This window comes from Maylandia zebra, linkage group LG11 (genome assembly GCF_041146795.1).
Source record: "Maylandia zebra isolate NMK-2024a linkage group LG11, Mzebra_GT3a, whole genome shotgun sequence".
NCBI lineage: Eukaryota > Metazoa > Chordata > Actinopteri > Cichliformes > Cichlidae > Maylandia > Maylandia zebra.
Genome location: NC_135177.1, coordinates 26733321 through 26750828, shown reverse-complemented (window position 1 = coordinate 26750828; position 17508 = coordinate 26733321). Strand labels below are relative to the sequence as shown.

The 17508-nt window shown below is 41.0% G+C and overlaps 2 protein-coding genes across 3 annotated transcripts; both read left to right on the top strand.

Moving 5' to 3' along the window:
• Positions 1-1070: 1070 nt before the first annotated feature.
• On the top strand, positions 1071-9241 carry lin28aa (lin-28 homolog Aa). 2 transcript variants are annotated; one of them, XM_004550970.2, is made up of 4 exons: positions 1071-1152; positions 2055-2227; positions 6027-6211; positions 8530-9241. In XM_004550970.2, exons 1-4 carry the CDS (start codon positions 1143-1145, stop codon positions 8747-8749), a joined length of 588 nt encoding a protein of 195 aa, XP_004551027.1. In that variant the 5' UTR covers positions 1071-1142; the 3' UTR covers positions 8750-9241. The 2 variants fall into 2 exon arrangements, with proteins under 2 accessions (XP_004551027.1, XP_076745716.1); XM_076889601.1 differs by lacking the exon at positions 1071-1152 and adding an exon at positions 1395-1542.
• A 4413-nt stretch (positions 9242-13654) lies between these two features.
• On the top strand, positions 13655-17356 carry mecr (mitochondrial trans-2-enoyl-CoA reductase). The gene is made up of 10 exons (XM_004550969.4): positions 13655-13990; positions 15080-15177; positions 15269-15400; positions 15643-15786; positions 16026-16128; positions 16265-16367; positions 16443-16516; positions 16626-16686; positions 16905-16977; positions 17058-17356. The coding sequence occupies exons 1-10, from the start codon at positions 13797-13799 to the stop codon at positions 17219-17221; spliced, it is 1146 nt and encodes a 381-aa protein (XP_004551026.2). The 5' UTR covers positions 13655-13796; the 3' UTR covers positions 17222-17356.
• Positions 17357-17508: the final 152 nt, after the last annotated feature.

Genomic DNA, 17508 nt, shown 5'->3' with positions numbered 1-17508 from the left:
AAAACCTTTATAAATGTAACAACACATAAACATCACCAGTAATACGTTAATAGCACCTTTTCAATCTTTTTTATTTTATTTTGTTTTTTTAATTTAGGCTGAGATAAATTTGCTTATCCCCCCTCCTGTCTTTAAAGCATCACTCATTTCACAAGGACGCAATTCAACAACACACTTAACGTGATGTGATCGATCACTATTGAGCCATGATTTCGTTTTATTTTCGTGAGGTCGCCTTCTTTTTTTCTTTCTTTTTTGCATAAACTGCTTTGCATGCTTTTGTTAAATCCGAGTTGTTGTTGTTCTCTCTCTCTCCCGTTTTCTTCTTCACGCCTTCATCTTGCTTGTTTGACTCCTTTGAGCTCTTCCTCCTCTGCTGCATGTGGAAAAAAACCGTCCCCCACTCACAATTTCATCTGGATTACCATTAAACCCTCCTAGGAGAGCAGTTACAGGAATCTCTGATTATAAGGAAACCAACACACGTGAGAAGTAATATGACATAGATATAAAATGTAGATATTCAAATCCATTATTATTATTTTTTAAAAGAACATCTCAAACTAATTGCTTCAAGTAGAGTGTTATACACCATTTACTTCTGGCCTTTTCATCTATTACATGCAGCTTCACCTCACTATTTATATTTAAATGAAATGCTTAAAAGCTTCAAGTCTTACACGAAAATGTTTGTTCTAGTATCCGGTTTTATTTAAATAAAAGTTGCATTTTAGGCAGATAAATGCCTCACCCTGCCTATAAAATACATTACAGATAAATTTACAGTAAGTGTAAACTCACTACTAGAACAGATGCTTAGGTTGCAATATAAGGATGTTACACTGGTTACAGAAGTAGTGGTCAATCACAACAACAAAGGTGGTATAAGAATATTATGCGTATTATAGTGATTGGCCACTTCCCATGTTTGGGCTCGTCCATCACGCAATATGCGGTGTATCCCTGGGGACTGTAATTGTGAATCACGTGGACGTGACCGAGTGTTTGGGGGTTTTGTTGGGTGGGAAATGGTCATTTGTATTGACCAACAGAGCTGGCCACTGCAGGAGCGCTAAAAGGCGTCCAGAGAAAGGGGAGAAACGGCAGCAGTGGACACTGAGATTAAACCATAGCTCCCGAACATGGCAGAAGGTATGCTGGCAGGTTTTAGGGAGTTATCTCTGGGAACGGTTAGAGCGCTTTCTGGTGGGGCAGGAATTCGATGTATTGTCTAAGATGTTTTTTTTTTTGTTTAGCGAAGGGGGGTCGGGGTCTTCACAGAAAAAGAAATTTCTCCCGGTGACCCCCCACCCCTCATTGTTTAAGGGGGATAGGTTGCCAGCCCCCTTTTGTTTACCTCCCTCTCACGCTTTCCCTCTCGCTGCGCAGCTTCTGCGTTTCACAGCATTTTGCATGAAAGTGGCAATCTGCGAGGATTACCCAGTTTGAGGGCTTGTACACTGGATACTGTAGCTTGGGTGCTGATTTTGACTCAAGGCAGAACTGAAGACATGGGTTCCGTTTCTAAGAAGCAGCTCCGAGGTTGGGTAACTTGAGCTACATTTTGAGTTACATTTACTAGTTTTTGCAAGTTAATTGAGTCGTTGTACCTGTGGACTGTGTGCTCGATTGCAGCCGAACGTTTTAACGCATTGTTCACACACTTGAACGTTAAAATGTGCAGTCCGTGTGTCTATCAGTGCTTTGCATTGTCTTTAAAATTTTGTGCATCTTACGGGAAGGGAGAATATTTTTGTTTCCTTTTTGCGCTAATGCACCAGTTCGTTGTGCATTCGCTGAAAAAAGTCGCATGTTTATTCCCCTTAAAAAGTTGGCTATAATTTATTTCAAATTTTGCGAGAAATACAGCCTAATCTTGTTCATTGTATTGATTCGTATTGATTATTGATTGGGTAGCCTAGCCTAAAGGAAATTTTGTATTTCCGTTTTTTAAAACCTTTCAATTTCAAAAAAAACCTTTTGCGTTTTTAAGCATCGTCACCTTCGCAGGTTTAAAGCTTTTCTGTAGTAATTGCTAAATTGTTTCATCGTAGGAGTGTGTAAAACCGAGGAGGATGAAGGACCGAGTCCCGAGGAGAATTCAGAGTCTTTCCACGGGGTCGGTGTGTGTAAATGGTTCAACGTCCGCATGGGTTTCGGGTTCCTGTCCATGACCAGCCGGGAGGGAGAGCCGCTGGACGAGCCGGTGGATGTGTTCGTCCATCAGGTATGATCTGCTTTTGCTCCGACGTGGTGTTTGTTTATTATGTGAAACGCAGCACTGGTGGTGGCGGTGTGTGGACCAGCTCCTTTGCATCCCAATAAAGATATCTAAAATGTAAAGGTAAAAATATGTTTTCCATCTAAGCAAGTAAAATCTCTCCACACCAGGAGATCAGAGATCAATCTTATCTTCTTCCAGTCTTCACTTTCTGTGCTTTTAGACCTAGTCCCAGCAGCAAAGGATTGTGGGCACAAGTTAAAACATTACAACAAACAAAAACTTAAAGAAAGCGAGGTTAATCAGAAATCCAGTCCTTCAACAGGGAGGGCACTGAAAGACATTTAAAGATAAAAAATTGCTACAACGCCGGAAACGTCTAACTGTTAAATTGATGCTTTTGCTGCGCGGTGGGTGTTTCTCCTTTAGGGGAACACGTGTTGCAGCCAGAGGGGAGCAGCGGGCCTCCCTCGTGGTTTTCAGGACGCTGACACAATGTGATGGAGAGATGAATGTGCGGTTTTTGTTGTTCATTGAAGCCAGCGCACTTTTAACAGGCTTACATCCATAAGCCTCCTGAGCTGCATGAAAACTGAGCCATTAAGGAGGAGGAAACGTTTAATTGATCTCCATCTGGAGACGTGAACAATCAGTGTGCATTGTTTTTGTGTGTGGGTGTTTGTTTAGATTTTTTTAACCATTTATTTTCCACCTGCGAACAGAATTCTTTAACACATCATTTGAGCAACCTATTGGGGTGGTATCTAAAAAGGGTTACTGATCCTGATCACTGCTTTTCAGATTAAACACATTTTAAACAGTCAAACTTGAGGTGGCTAAATACAACACAGTCACCTCACACACTTTTCCCCCCCACCTGGTGCTGCTGTTCCTACTTTTAGTTTTAAAGTAGAGCTTGAAGGCTCATTCCAACACTTTTATTCACCTTAAAGTTAAGTGTTTGAGTTTTTGTTTGTGTGTGGGTGTGGGGAGGTCCCTTCTCCTCCTTTTTCATCTCAGTGAGCTTCTCCATTTCTATCTGATAAGATAAAGGTTTCGCATGTGAATGAGAGGCATTCTCACTAGCTGCCCATTCACCTCAAAGTTCTCACCATAAAGTGATTAAAGGCTCTTTGCTGTCTGCTCAACCCCCTCTGTGTGTGTGGCAGAGGTACACTAGATCTGTAAGTCAGTGTAACACACCAATTTAACGAACACCCTGGTAAATTTCTCAAAATTGTTCTCAAAGCATCATGGGAAGATGTGTTCCTACATTGTAACACTTAGTTTTGATCTGCTTTTTGCATCATTTAGACTTATGCTAAGATTAAATAATGCATAATAAATAAATGCACCTACATAATATACACAGCTATAACACAGGTCTGCCATCCACATTTCATTATAATAAGTTTGCATGTCCTCTCAAGCAGGTCTTGCTCGTTTCTGTCTTCCTGTTGCCTACTGATGATGATGCATATAGAAACATTTAATTGTTCTGTGGAACAGCTCTGATATGTTTTTTGACTATACACAGGAAGCTGGTATTTGATTACTCATATTGCAAACCAAAAACATCAGTTCAGTTGGCAGAAATGTAGATTAGTGCTCCAGCAGTTGCAGGGACTCAAATGAAATTAGAACCAGCGCAGGTGCCATCAGTATAGATTCATACAAACGGTCATATGCTACTTAAAAACATTAAAATCACTGTTCAGAGTTATTGAACTGAATGCTTTTTACAAATGGCCACATGTTTGTCTTTTAGTTTGAGCTTCCATTTGACCATTACTATAATATCACTGGTGTCATTTTAGCCAGTTATTTCTCTTACTGTCTTTTAGAAAACCTGGACACATCAGTGATTAATGTACAGGGGTTATTGCAAAAGAAAAGGCCTCAGTCCTAAAATTAGTGGCCGTGTGTCAAGGAAAATTAACTCCCAGGGTCCTCTGGCCTTTGTGCAGGTGAACAATGGGGCCATGCATTCGAATGAAGCACCCTGTGGCCGTGACCGAGCCCCTGTTTGTCTCAGCGGTAGTCCCTTTATAGTCCCTCACTGCTCTGATGTCTTTCTCTGACTCAGTTGGCTTCCAGTCATCTTCTGTTTACAGGTCCTTCACTTTTAAATGGCCCCATCCTGATTCTGTACCTGCATGTGAGACTAACCTGGTGTGTTGAGGGTCCGTTACTGGGGTAAGGAAGGTCACACGTTGAAGAGGAAATGGTTAACAGTAAGCAGCACAGAGAGGCCTGATGGGACTGGGGCTCTATGGACGTCCACGCAATGCCACTCAATTGTCATGGCTCACCAATCATGTTTCCTCGCTGCTCAGGACGTTGCAGCAGATGCTCAGCTGTGACTCAGTGTTGGAGGATTAGAACACATCACTTTTGTTTGTTTTGTTTCTCACTGATGGGGGTGTTGCTAGTTGGCTCACTTGGACCCCCGCCTGTGTTTGTAACGATTTAAACCTCAGTTTTAACCACTGGTGTGTCCTAATTGTTGTTTAATATAAATCTGCGTTTTGGAGATTAACTACTTGTCTCCTTTTAAATTATAACCTGTCGTGGAATATGATTCCCTGTGGTTTGGGCAAAGAAAGAATGCAGACCGATGGTCGCACGTAATAGATGGATGATAACTCACTCCAAAAAAAAATAAATAAAAGAAAATGGGATTAATGCCTATCAAAACAACCCCATAATTAATGGATCGGTTTTCCTTTGCCAGCAGTCTGTGGTATGAGTGACTATTTAATCATATAATCGCACTACGGGAATTTTAGAGAGGGGTTTCCCATGTTGTGTTAGCCAGTCTATGGGATTTATCCTCAAAACTGCACCACACCTTCCCCTTTCCTTCATCTCTTTCCTTTCTTTGGGAGTCCAAAATGTTTCTATAAGGACACTAGTATCTAGAAGATGATCCTATTCAAAGGTCACCTCAGGTGAAGGCAGTATCAGTTAAAATACAGTGGATAAAATGACTGATTAAGCCAAGAACTCGTAAGATCAAAATCATCATTATATCCAAGTACCGATATGAAAGAGAGCTATCAATCATTTTTGCATTCCCGAAACTTTTATCTTCCACCTCTTTCTGCCAAGCAACTATTCATGGAATGTCACCCTGACCCCCAACCTCACAGAGAAGCTTCACCCCACCCCCAACTCGAACACTAACCCCTGCATCCTGCATTTTAGGGTTAGTGGTGGTGGTCAGTGTGTTAGAAGAGCTTTGTGATGTGGGTGGGAAGAGGGATCAGGGTGGGGGCAGCAGTTTGGAATTTCTTTTAAAGGGGGGGATGGGTTGAAGGTTATCCCCACCAGGTTTACTACTCAGACAACACCAAATAGACAATGCAGCGTTAGGGAAACAGTGCTTTGAATTGCAAATCGGTGTGTGCATACTGCTGAGTAGAGTGGGAACAGCAAGCTTTGGTGCTTGTTTGCTCATCATCAGGTGAGGCCTGGCAATCACCTTAAAATACTAAATGCCTGATAAGCGCAGTTGGCCTCTGATGATATCACACCGTGAGGAATGAGTGGGGGTTGATCTCAAGGGTCAAAGTCTCCACAGGCTCAACGTGGAGGTGATTTGGTGTGATATTAGGAGTTGTAAAACATCCAATTATCACTCTATATATCATACAAGATATCTACATGTGATGGAGAAACACATCATTTATCAATCAGCACTCTCCCATGTTGCAAATGCTTTATACACTTGAATGGCCAGAAAACTCAAATTCATGAAACAGTTACGCTCATGATGGAAAATCTCCCTATGTTCCCTTTTCAGAGTAAGTTGCACATGGAAGGCTTCCGCAGCCTGAAGGAGGGCGAGGCGGTCGAGTTTACCTTCAAAAAGTCATCCAAAGGTCTGGAGTCACAGAGAGTGACCGGACCAGGTGGCATCCACTGCGTGGGCAGTGAGCGGAGACCCAAAGGCAAGAAGGTCCAAAAGCGGCGTTCAAAGGGGGACAGGTACGCATGGATGAACTGGGACACGACAAGAGAAATATCTTTAATTTCTTTCAGTTCCATGTTCAATTATTTGAAGCATCTTGGTGTCAGATTAAAAAATAAAATTTGTGAAATACTTCTATGGTACACTATATGCAAACTGTACTAATAACAGCAGAAAAAACATCACTAACCCAATAAAAATAGCTCTAAAGCTAATTAAAATTAGCAGTAAAACTTCAACACTCATAAACTTTACACAGTAACACAGGAATAAAATATTTCAGTTTTACTTTTTACTTCTTTAACAACAGCAAAAAATAAATAAATTAATTTAAAAAAAAATCCTGCACTTTTTTTGTTGAGTTTGAAGTAGATACACAATGATGTTGTAGTTTCTCCCTATTTTGCTTCCTCTCCCTTGACCCCAACCCCCACATCTAGCCCTAGTAAGGGTCACATCAGCAGGCTTGACGTGTGACCTGGATCAATAACTGTTTAAATCTGCTGGCCCCTGGTGAATTCAAACCGACCCACTCTCCATCTCCTCCAAAACCTCCTCTACCAACCTCATTTGATAAAAGCGTTGACTTCAAAATAACTTTAAAATCCTGTTTTAAAAATCAAGGTGCTAGTTTGATGTTATCAAAATAAAATATGTCGATTTTTTTTAAAGGCGTTTCTAAAAGAAATTTAAAAAGTGATAAATTTAATATGTCAGTACTAATGATTAATATGTTATAAACGGAGAAAACATCAGCTTCTGTTCAGAAGGGGAAAAAAATTCTCATGAAGATCAAAAGGCAAAGGCAACAATACCCCTCCCAGCAGAAGAAAAAAGAACTAAGGGGGCCTTGATACTCGGGATAGTCTTTGAATATTCATTTAATGCAGGGTTAGAGGTGTATCAACTTTACCCCCTCTGTCAGTTGTGATTACAGCCAGAGAGTAGTGAGTGTGAAAACAGATCATTACTGCCTCAAAGAGTCCTGGGAGGGCTGCTGTGTTCAATACCTCTCCCTAGACTGTGCTGATCCAAAGATATCATTCCCCTTCAGTGTATTTCATTATGCAACACTGGATTGGGTTTCATGGATGTATGCGTGTGAATAATTGATCATATTTATTACCTATATGGAGATAATTATATCAATTTTCGCTTCACCGGGGTAAAACACGGCACCTTTTTGAGGGTATTTGTACATATACATCTATATATTTATATGACTGAAACAAGGGGAAAAAGCCCTCCTGTCCATTTAATTGATAACAGATGTAAGAGCCCTGCCAAGGGGGTGAAGGGTCACTGTTGTCATGGCAACGGTGTATGAGTAAAAGCAAGAGAGCTGGGGGGCTGGGATGGGATTGGGGAGGGGTTGGGGGTCAGAGTTCAGAGGTCATTACTGCAGCTTTTTTAGACAAAGGGACCACTTCCCCTTCCTTCCACTTGCCTTCTGATGGATGCTGATGTAGGGAGCTTCTGTGATGTGATGGTATAGACCTTGACACCACCCCCAACGACCACAGCTACAAAGCCACACTGACCCTTTGGCAGCCGCCCTTATCCAACCTTATCTGGTGCTACAAAGGTAGCAGAGGGTCCACAGAGCCACATACTGACCGCCCCACGCCCACAACCCATCTGTCTTCTGCCCCTGTACGCGTGGCCATGCTATAGATTACAAACGGTGGACAGTGGGCACCTTATGGTCCTACCTTTGATACAAAAGCATCTCAAGCGGTTCACAAAACTTAAAGATCCATGGTAACAAGGTCCGCATAAAAATACCAGGTTTGCCACCCAATTTATGTCTTCTAAAAACCCTCCTAATCAAAACAGACGCTACTGAAATTTAATGGTATTTTTGGTCAAATGGAAAACTTTTAAAAACATTTCCTTCTACTGTTTCCCTAAAGACTTAAAGTATGACCAAATGCAAACTCATTCATTTTAGGTGACATGTTGCCATCTAGTGGTAACTTAAAAGCTTTAAGTTGAGGGCTTTACGTTGTAACTTGCTGCAGCTTGAAAACCTCAACATGCAAAAATGTCTCTTAGTTGTCACATTAGTTACTACTTTTTGGTTGGTATAGAGTTTGATATCAAGCTGGAACATTATCTGACCTTAAAATGTTGTTTTCAGATGTTTAATCACAAGCAGAGTATTATTGTATCACAACATTGTGATACAATAATACAATAATACCACATAATAGGTTGCTTCATCTCTTCTGGATATGGAAGCTATATCATATCCAAATACAGAGATATACTTGTGTTTCCTGCTTGTTTTCTTGAGACCACTGCAGGTTCAATAGACGTCTTTCTATTCTTTCAGATGCTACAACTGTGGAGGCTTAGACCACCATGCCAAAGAGTGTAAGTTACCTCCCCAGCCAAAGAAGTGCCACTTCTGCCAAAGCATTGACCACATGGTTGCCAGCTGCCCAATCAAAGCACAACAGTCTTCACCGGGTTCTCAGGGAAAACTGTTCTCCTCCAAAGGAGACGAGGAGGAGCACAGCCAGCAGGCACCACCTACCGAGACCTCTGATTAAACACAGGATCCGACTCTGGGGAAGCACAGAGGCCAATCAAACTGCTTTGATGGAGTGGAGGGAGACTCAATCCCCTTCCACCTGTTGAAGCTGCTTTTGGAACTACCTCAGGTTAAAAATACTCATGAAGAATGTTGCTGAAGTCTTTTTTTTTTATTTGGTTTTTATTTGGTGTAACACTCAGGAATACTGCTGTACTATTGCACTCAGGACGCTTGCTTAATGTATGAATCACTGGTATTGGGGATTGGAGATTGTAGTGAGCAATGCTATGTAATGGATGATCTTCAGGAGTTTACGTAGATTTCTGTTATATAATAATGTGCCTCTGCTGTGGGCATTATACCTCTTCTTCTTTGAGTAATACTCAGTGTGTTTAGTATAGCTACACTTTTGCTGCCTTACCATTTTGTTTCCTTCCCGACTGTTACACCTCACTATCCGACAGGGCGTAGATGTAACAGTTAGTACATCTGTAATGAATGTTAGAGTTTGCATATCATACGGGGATGGGGGAGGGGTTTGTGAAATAACATTGGGGGGGGGGGGGGGGGGGGGGGGGGTTTAAGGGTATGTTAGCAATGAATTGGCAGCTGCCAATATTGCAATTGACCATCCAGTTTTCCTGGGGCCAAATGAATGTTAGACCAGAGGTGCTTTCCAGCTTTTGGTCAGGTTTGTTTTTTTAAATTTGTTTTTTGTTTTTTCATTTCATTTTTTGTTCATCCAGTATTTGGCTGGCTATCTAAAAGTACATGGTTTACCTCACTGGTCCATGTTTGGTCTGCTAGTAAATCTATCATCCTAAAAGCCGATGACAAACCAACTATTCTCAGAATACAGCTTCAGAGATTGTGATTTGAACTGGGGTTAAGTCAAATCCTCTTTGCACTACAGTATTTACACCACACCGCCATACTTCCTTAAAGAGTAACTCAACAGTTCCCTGACTTTACTGACCTCTAGCGGATTGACTTGTCACTTCACACGTCGATGGATAGGTTTACCAAACACTTTGTGAAATCAGTCTCTGGTGAGCATACATCAGACCACATCCAAGCCAGGCTCTCAGCCTTTCATATAGTCTCAGAATGGGGGGAGTTTGTGGGGTTATCTTGAGTTGAGGTTGGCGATTATGTCAGGGCTGTAACACATTAAAACAGCTTATGAAAGTGAAAGCAAACTCGGTAGAGCGTTAGAGAAGTGAAGTTAACAGATCTCTGTAGTCTGTTTACCATATATGCTTGAGGCTGAGAGCTCGGTCTAGTGTGCCAACCATAGCCTAGTGTGTCTTTCTGAAAAACTGGTATAGGGTTTCGGTAATTAACAGGAAGAAAGAGGTTGGGGGACTATTTTACAAACCCTGCCCATTTTCTGACAGGAAGTTTTCTTTGGGCACACATACTACACCATACCAGCTGTCATGTGTTGCACTACCTTGGGATAAAACATAGCAATCAAAATATTGACCCAAAGGGGGCAGCAAAAAAAAAAAAGGTTTCTCTTCATTTTAAGTTGTTTTCATGGGAGTTTGAACCATTGTCAACTTTCCATGTGAAGTATCTTCTAACTGCAGTGGCTGCTGTGCATAAGAGCGCTGTTTTATAATCACCTCAATTTGGATTTGAAAGAATTTAAACCAATGCGACACAAACCCCGTTACATCTATGTCACTTCTGGTAAGATATTTGATCTGGACTTAAGTTAGTAAAGGGTCTGGCTAGCTCTCCTCTTGCTTGAGTAAAACTGAGGCAGAATCAGACAGTGGGAAGCCTGGTGTTTTTGTTTATATCCACTAGTAGGTAGTTATTTAAGACATTACCTCCCTATAACCCTTAGTAGGGTAGTAGTTCAGGAACACCAAGCCTGCACGGAGGAGCATGTAGGTCTAGCTAGCTAATCAGCATTTTACTCCCGTTTTACAGGAGAAGCTGACTGAGTCTTTTACACCCAATTAATATATATGTAAAATTATTCTAAAACTTTTTTAAAACTATCATACTTATTTATTTTCATCCAAAAGTGCTGCAGCTTCTCCTTCCGCTCCGATTGAAGCCTCGCAGCACTGAATGTTCTAGTAGACAGCAGAAAATTGGCAAATATCATTAAAAGCTACATATGACTTGAGAATACATTGGGGTAATACATTTTTAACATCAAGGTACTCATAATACTTTGTACATATGTGCTTGATAATTCATTGTAATGTAATTTAATATGGATGCAATGCTACAGAAATATTGCAACCAAAAACAAACAATATACAGTGCATACTGTACAGGTACACAATATAGGAACCGATGTTAAATGTGAGGGGGGTTTTTTTGTATGATTTTCTTGTGAGGGTTTTGTTTTTTTCTTTGGTGCACAATTAACCTTTTCAGAGGAGAAGCCCATTGTTGTTAATGCCAAAACCAATGCAATATTACTCTGCACTAATCGTAAAATGCATTAATATTTGTTCTATTCAGTTTAATCACTTTTGAATATATGTTTCCTATTTTATATATATTTTGAATTTTCACAAACTACACACAGTTCAGTTGGTTGCTGGTTGGGAAAAAAAGATACCTCCGCTCTTTAGGCTCATCTCAGGAATTACCAATCTGAAATCTCAGGGAATGCTTCAGATTGATTGGAAGGAGTCATGGGGTGTTCAAGAAAAAGCAGGGATTAAATGCTCATTCGCATGATGTGAGGTGTGTGACGAGGAAGCCAAAGTGAATGTCTTGGTGCAACAGTTTCAGTTTTTTACTATAATACAGTTTTGATTATGAAAACAATGACTACATGATGATGATGTGAAATGATTGTTGCTTTTTGACTCTTTCATATGTCCATGCACCCAGTGTGATGATGTTCTTTATATTTTTTTCCTCTTTCAAATAACTTGCCAATGATATACGATATGAAGAAAATGTTCCACTATTATTGTATTTTTTTTCCTCTATAATCGTTGTAGATGGGTATATAGTAGAATATTGTAAAGGGGCTGGGGTTAGTAGTGTATAATCCGGTGTTGTCTCATCTCAACACATCGATCTTTGGTGTTTCAGACTATCAATGCTCATGACAAAAAGAATGTGTGTCACGGATTGCTTCATACTCTGCTGTTAGTCTTCAAAGTTTGACGGTTGCTAAATTGTTTTGATAAACATTTTTTTAAAAGGATGGAAAAGGTGGCGTGCTGAGAGTTTATTTTTCTGCACACTTTGATTTTTGAATTTACCACAACTGCAGCGCCAGTATGTCATCAAAGTGTCGCACTGTAATCACTCACACTCTAACTGGTTTACGGGAATTTCAACACTGACCAATAAGGGTAACTGAAAGTATTTGTTTTCAAAATATCACTTGGAAACTAAGGAAGGTCATTTCAGACTTCTGATTGTAACAAACCTCTTTGGCCCCTCAGTGGTGTGCTGTTGTGATTTTATTGTCAGGTGTTGGGTTAGATAGGCTTTAAAATCCAAGGACCCACCCATGAGACTGTGTGCTCAGAGTAACTTTTGAAGCTCATCAAGGCATCCTGTAATACAGTAGTGTTAACTTGTGCTTTTAATGGTACATCTTACTTGTGACCGTCAGCCATTTAATTTGTGGTGCTGTATTTTATCAGGTAATGGCTACAGCTACTTTTAGAAAGTGATGAATGTATCAGTGTTTGTTTCCATAGAACTACACTTAACTTGATCTCAGGCAATTTAATGGCAAGTCTGTCAACGATGAGCAGCATGTAGGATTTTCAAAGTATTACTGTGATTATGTTTTATACATTATATGTAAAGATCTGCTCCGTTTCCTAATAAATATGTTAATATTCATGATTTTTTTAATGCCTTCTTACTCCAATCACCCAGTCACAAGACTTATCACACTCACTAAAGTATTAACAAAACTTAGAAAAAGTACCAGAAGCACAGTCTAAAGGTTTTCCAATACATGAAAGAGTTTTCCATTGACAGAATTAAATTAGCTGGTACTTAAATATCACCTTTCTACTCAGTAGAGTGCTTAAAGTGCTTTCTACTACAAGTCTTATTCTCACATGTATTCAGTTTTATCTATGCCTAGGTGTTTGCTCAGATTCACACACACTTGCCTGATGAAGATGCTTCAGCACTGGAGGAATCCACAATATTCTGATTGGTAAATGGTCCACAGATTCCCATTGGTAGTGGGGTAAAAAAGCACATACTAGAAGATGCAATGCTGAATCCTGAAGCAACCTTGAGCATTCGTTAATTGCACCTTGGAATACAAGAACTTCAGAACTACCTTAATTCTTTGTGGCACTGATTCAACAAGGTGGTGAAAACATTCCTCAGATATTTTACTGACATCACAATGACATCATAGCACCACAGAGATATTGCACATCCATGACTCAACCTTTCCATTCAACCACATCCCAAAAGTGCTTTATGGAACTGAAACCTTGTGAGTGTGGAGGCCAAGTGGAGGAAAGCAGTCTGAGATGATTTGAGCTTTATCACATTGTGCATTATCTTGCCTGAAGCAGCAATCAGAAGATGGGTGGATGTTCCTAAGGGAAAAGAGAGTCAAACTCAGTACAAGCAAAGTGTACCTAATAGAGAGCCCAGTAAATATATTTAAGTAGGCTAAGAAATTCTGTGGAACTTGAGCATGTTACATCGCAGTATTGTCGTAACCCACCCATGTCTCGTGATGTTCTTAAGTATGACTCAGTAAAGGAAAATAAAAAAGAGAAAACTGAGTAATCCGTTCCAATAATCTATTTTCGACATTTCCCTTCCCTGAAGCGAAATACTGAAAAAAAAACCAACCAGTTCCTCATATTTATTTCATCCAAAAAAGGACCTTCTGACGGTGTGTAGAAACGCGGAGTTCATCTCTCATCCAGCAGGGGGCAGCTCTGTGTTTACATTTTCAATGACACAACCTGACGACTACAGTCCAATATGGCCGTAGTATGAAGAGTGCCAGCTCAAGTCTGGCTTTAAACTACAAATATTATTAAATAGTCGGGTTGTTTTAATACTTTACAGCTTTGTCCCGAGTAGAAATGTGGGTGCCACTCCACGCAGTCTGTCTAAGAAGCCAGAGAGTTCTCAGACGAAGCGTCGCTGCGGCTGTTTCACAGTGTTTCAGGCACAGAGACGCTAGCGTTTCCCACTTCAGCCATTCAGCCGGACTCTCCGTACAAACATGCAAGGCACTTGTGTACAGAACCCACGGAGACCCTTCCCGAGTCGTTCAGTAAGAATATCTGGCTAAACAATAAGTGTGCGTATGTTTCTGTGACTGTGGGAGTGAAACGGTTACGGTTAAAATGTGACTAGCCTCGCTCAGGACATGCTCCCACAGTTCCGGTGTAAAGCTCAGGTGTTTTGTCTTATAAAAGATATACAACCTATTATTGTAAACCTCAGTCTCACCTTTGTGAGCCCTCGACTCCTCTTCTTCTTTTTTGAAATTTGTGGCGGGAAGCAAACAACGAGTCGCTGCGTTACCGCCGCTCACCGGTATGGAGTGACAAAAACAGGAGGAAAACATTTATGTCTCTACGTAAAGATGTTAAACGTGGCTCGATAGCAATGCATTCCTGATTTCACTTCTAGAATATCTAGAGCCTAATTTCCCCTTTTCTTCTCCTGAGGACTTGTAATCATCTGTCTTCCCTGTCTTTCTAACACTTTTGACTTGGCAGAAAAATGTAGGGCCCTTGGGTCTCACAGTCTTTAAGAAGTCTATCTTCCTGTGCAGTGCCTGCTCACTCCTATCTCCAACTTTTATGATCCAGCTGTCTATTTTATATGGTCTATAAGTGGCTCTGTGTGGTGTAAATGGTAAATGGCCTGTATTTATATAGCGCTTTACTAGTCCCTAAGGACCCCAAAGCGCTTTACATATCCAGTCATCCACCCATTCACACACACATTCACACACTGGTGATGGCAAGCTACATTGTAGCCACAGCCACCCTGGGGCACACTGACAGAGGCGAGGCTGCCGGACACTGGCGCCACCGGGCCCTCTGACAACGGGCAACGGGTGAAGTGTCTTGCCCAAGGACACAACAACCGAGACTGTCCAAGCCGGGGCTCGAACCGGCAACCTTCCGATTACAAGGCGAACTCCCAACTCTTGAGCCACGATCGTGCTTAATGTTTATTTCTTTTTCATGGTGTGTTTGTTTCTATATTGATGCAAGCACGTACATTTCCTCCCAAGCATGTAGGGCTTTTAGTCTATCTGTATTTATAAAGCCTGCCACCTAACATAAGACAACATGTCATGCAAGCTTACATGAATAGTGACTGATTGTGCAAAATGTATTTTTGGCAGGTTGGAGGGTGTAGAGCTTCCTTCCTTAGGTGCAAAGGATGTCTTGGTTAAAGTGCTGGCTGCCCCAATCAACCCATCAGACATAAACATGATTCAAGGTACTTGTAAGCAGGTAGTAACAGTCATTCATCAGGGCAGTTTAATGTGTGGCATCATGATCAGGTCATAATCTGATGGGGTTTTTTTCAGGTACTTATGCTATCCTGCCGGATCTCCCAGCTGTTGGTGGCAATGAAGGTGTGGCCCAGGTCGTAGAGGTGGGCAGCCAGGTGAAGTCCCTCAAGACAGGAGACTGGGTGATCCCAAAAGATGCTGGTTTAGGTAAGGACTCCACAGTTCTCAAAATGAAATCTTCAGAGTGCCACTTTAGCTCCCAGCTGAAGGTGGACCTCCGCCTCTGAGCCTTTAACTAATCACAATCTCTGGCCCCCACTGCATGCTAAAATCTATCTCTGGTAAACACGGAGCTCTAAGTGCTGGGACAGCACCTTGCATGGTGTGTGAATTGGAAAATAAAAAAACATTTTATAGTGCTTTGTAGACTGTTTCCTTCCTGTGATCAGGCACATGGAGGACACAGGCAGTGCTACCTGAGGAAGATGTTATCTCTGTACCAAATGACATTCCCCTGGTGTCTGCTGCCACACTCGGGGTGAATCCCTGCACCGCTTTCAGGATGCTCTCCGACTTTGAAGACCTCAAGCCAGGTAACTAATCCACTCACAGTGGATTATTTCCTTCTCACCAAATTTCAAATCTTGGATTATTCATAGCGGTGTAGAGGTACTATATTCCCACAGCTTAAATTATTTTTGCTTTTACAGCAAGACAGACGAACCAATTTTAGAAGTAAAAAATAAATAAGATTAGAGGGTGCATTATTCCATTCTACGTATTTGTGGCCAGCATGTAACCATTTGTCCAATCATTTCTGATGTCCTTTTAGGTGATTCTGTGATCCAGAACGCTGCCAACAGCGGAGTTGGACAGGCTGTCATACAGATTGCTGCTGCAAGGGGAATAAACACTATTAATGTTATAAGAGACAGGTGAACTTAATTCTTTCATATTAATGCTTTTTTTAAAATATCGATTTTCTTTTTTGAAGACTAGGGCAAATTTCTTGAACCCCATGGGGATTTTCCATCTTTGTAATAAAATTCTTCAATGTGCCTTCACTTTCAGGCCAGAGTTCACAGAGCTCAGTGATAAGCTGAAGGCTATTGGAGCTAGTCATGTAATCAAAGAAGAGGCCTTGAGGAAGCATGAGATTAAAGAACTCTTTAAGGTCTGTAGAGATATGATCTTGTAGTTTGTCCCTGCTGGTGAATGAACGTATCCAATTTATGAATATATTTTATAGACTTGTCCGAAGCCCAAACTAGCATTAAATGGAGTTGGAGGCAAGAGTGCAACAGAACTTCTCCGTCATCTACAGTGAGCATACTTAATAATCTCTATTAGTATTATACAATGTAGTTGCACTGTAGAGAGCAGGGAAAACCCCAACTCTATGTATTTGCCAGATTTCTTCCATTTATTTCAGAATCGGAGGGTCAATGGTGACATATGGGGGAATGTCCAAACAGCCAGTTACTGTTCCTGTGGTAAGAGGAAAACTGCATTTGCCGTTTTTACACAGTTTCACACTAGACAGAAGAGGTGCATGCATCATAAGTGTGAGGGTGGTACTGACACTTTTCAACCTCTTAGATGCAGCTAAGAGGTTCCCAAAATCATGAACAGTAATTTTAAAGTTCCCTTTCACAAATGTGAAATATTGTATGTTGATGTATTTTTTTGCTGTTGTTGCTGCTCTTTCTAGAGTGCTCTTATTTTCAAAGATGTGAAGGTTCGAGGGTTTTGGGTAACACAGTGGAAGAGAGATCACTCTCATGGTAAGTAGGCATGGAGTTTCAGATTGTTTGAAATTAATCTAAAAAAGATAAACATTTCCCTGGGATATTGTTTTTCCTAGATGGAAGGGCATTTAGAGCCATGCTGGATGAACTGTGCTCCCTCATCAAGCAGGGAAAGCTGACAGCTCCCGCCTGCACTGAGGTGGGTCTGCAGCAGTATCACGCAGCTCTGGATACTGCTATGCAGCCTTTCATATCAACTAAACAGATTTTGGTCATGTGAACTAGCTGAGTGTGTCAACTAACCACCGGATGCTTGAGAACACTGCATGCATATTTGGGTGAAACCAGAGAACTGTGACATTCTTGCTGATATGTCAAACAAATCCACATTCTCAATAAAAGTGTATTCACATGAGGCTCAAAGTCCAGCGTCCGTCATGTTCTGTAGTGACACTTTACAGCGTTTACAGGCAGCTATCAAAAGATTATTAAGTCATTATAACAAGATATGAAATGCCAGGCGTTATCACAGAACACAGATAATACAACTTTATCTTATAATATTTC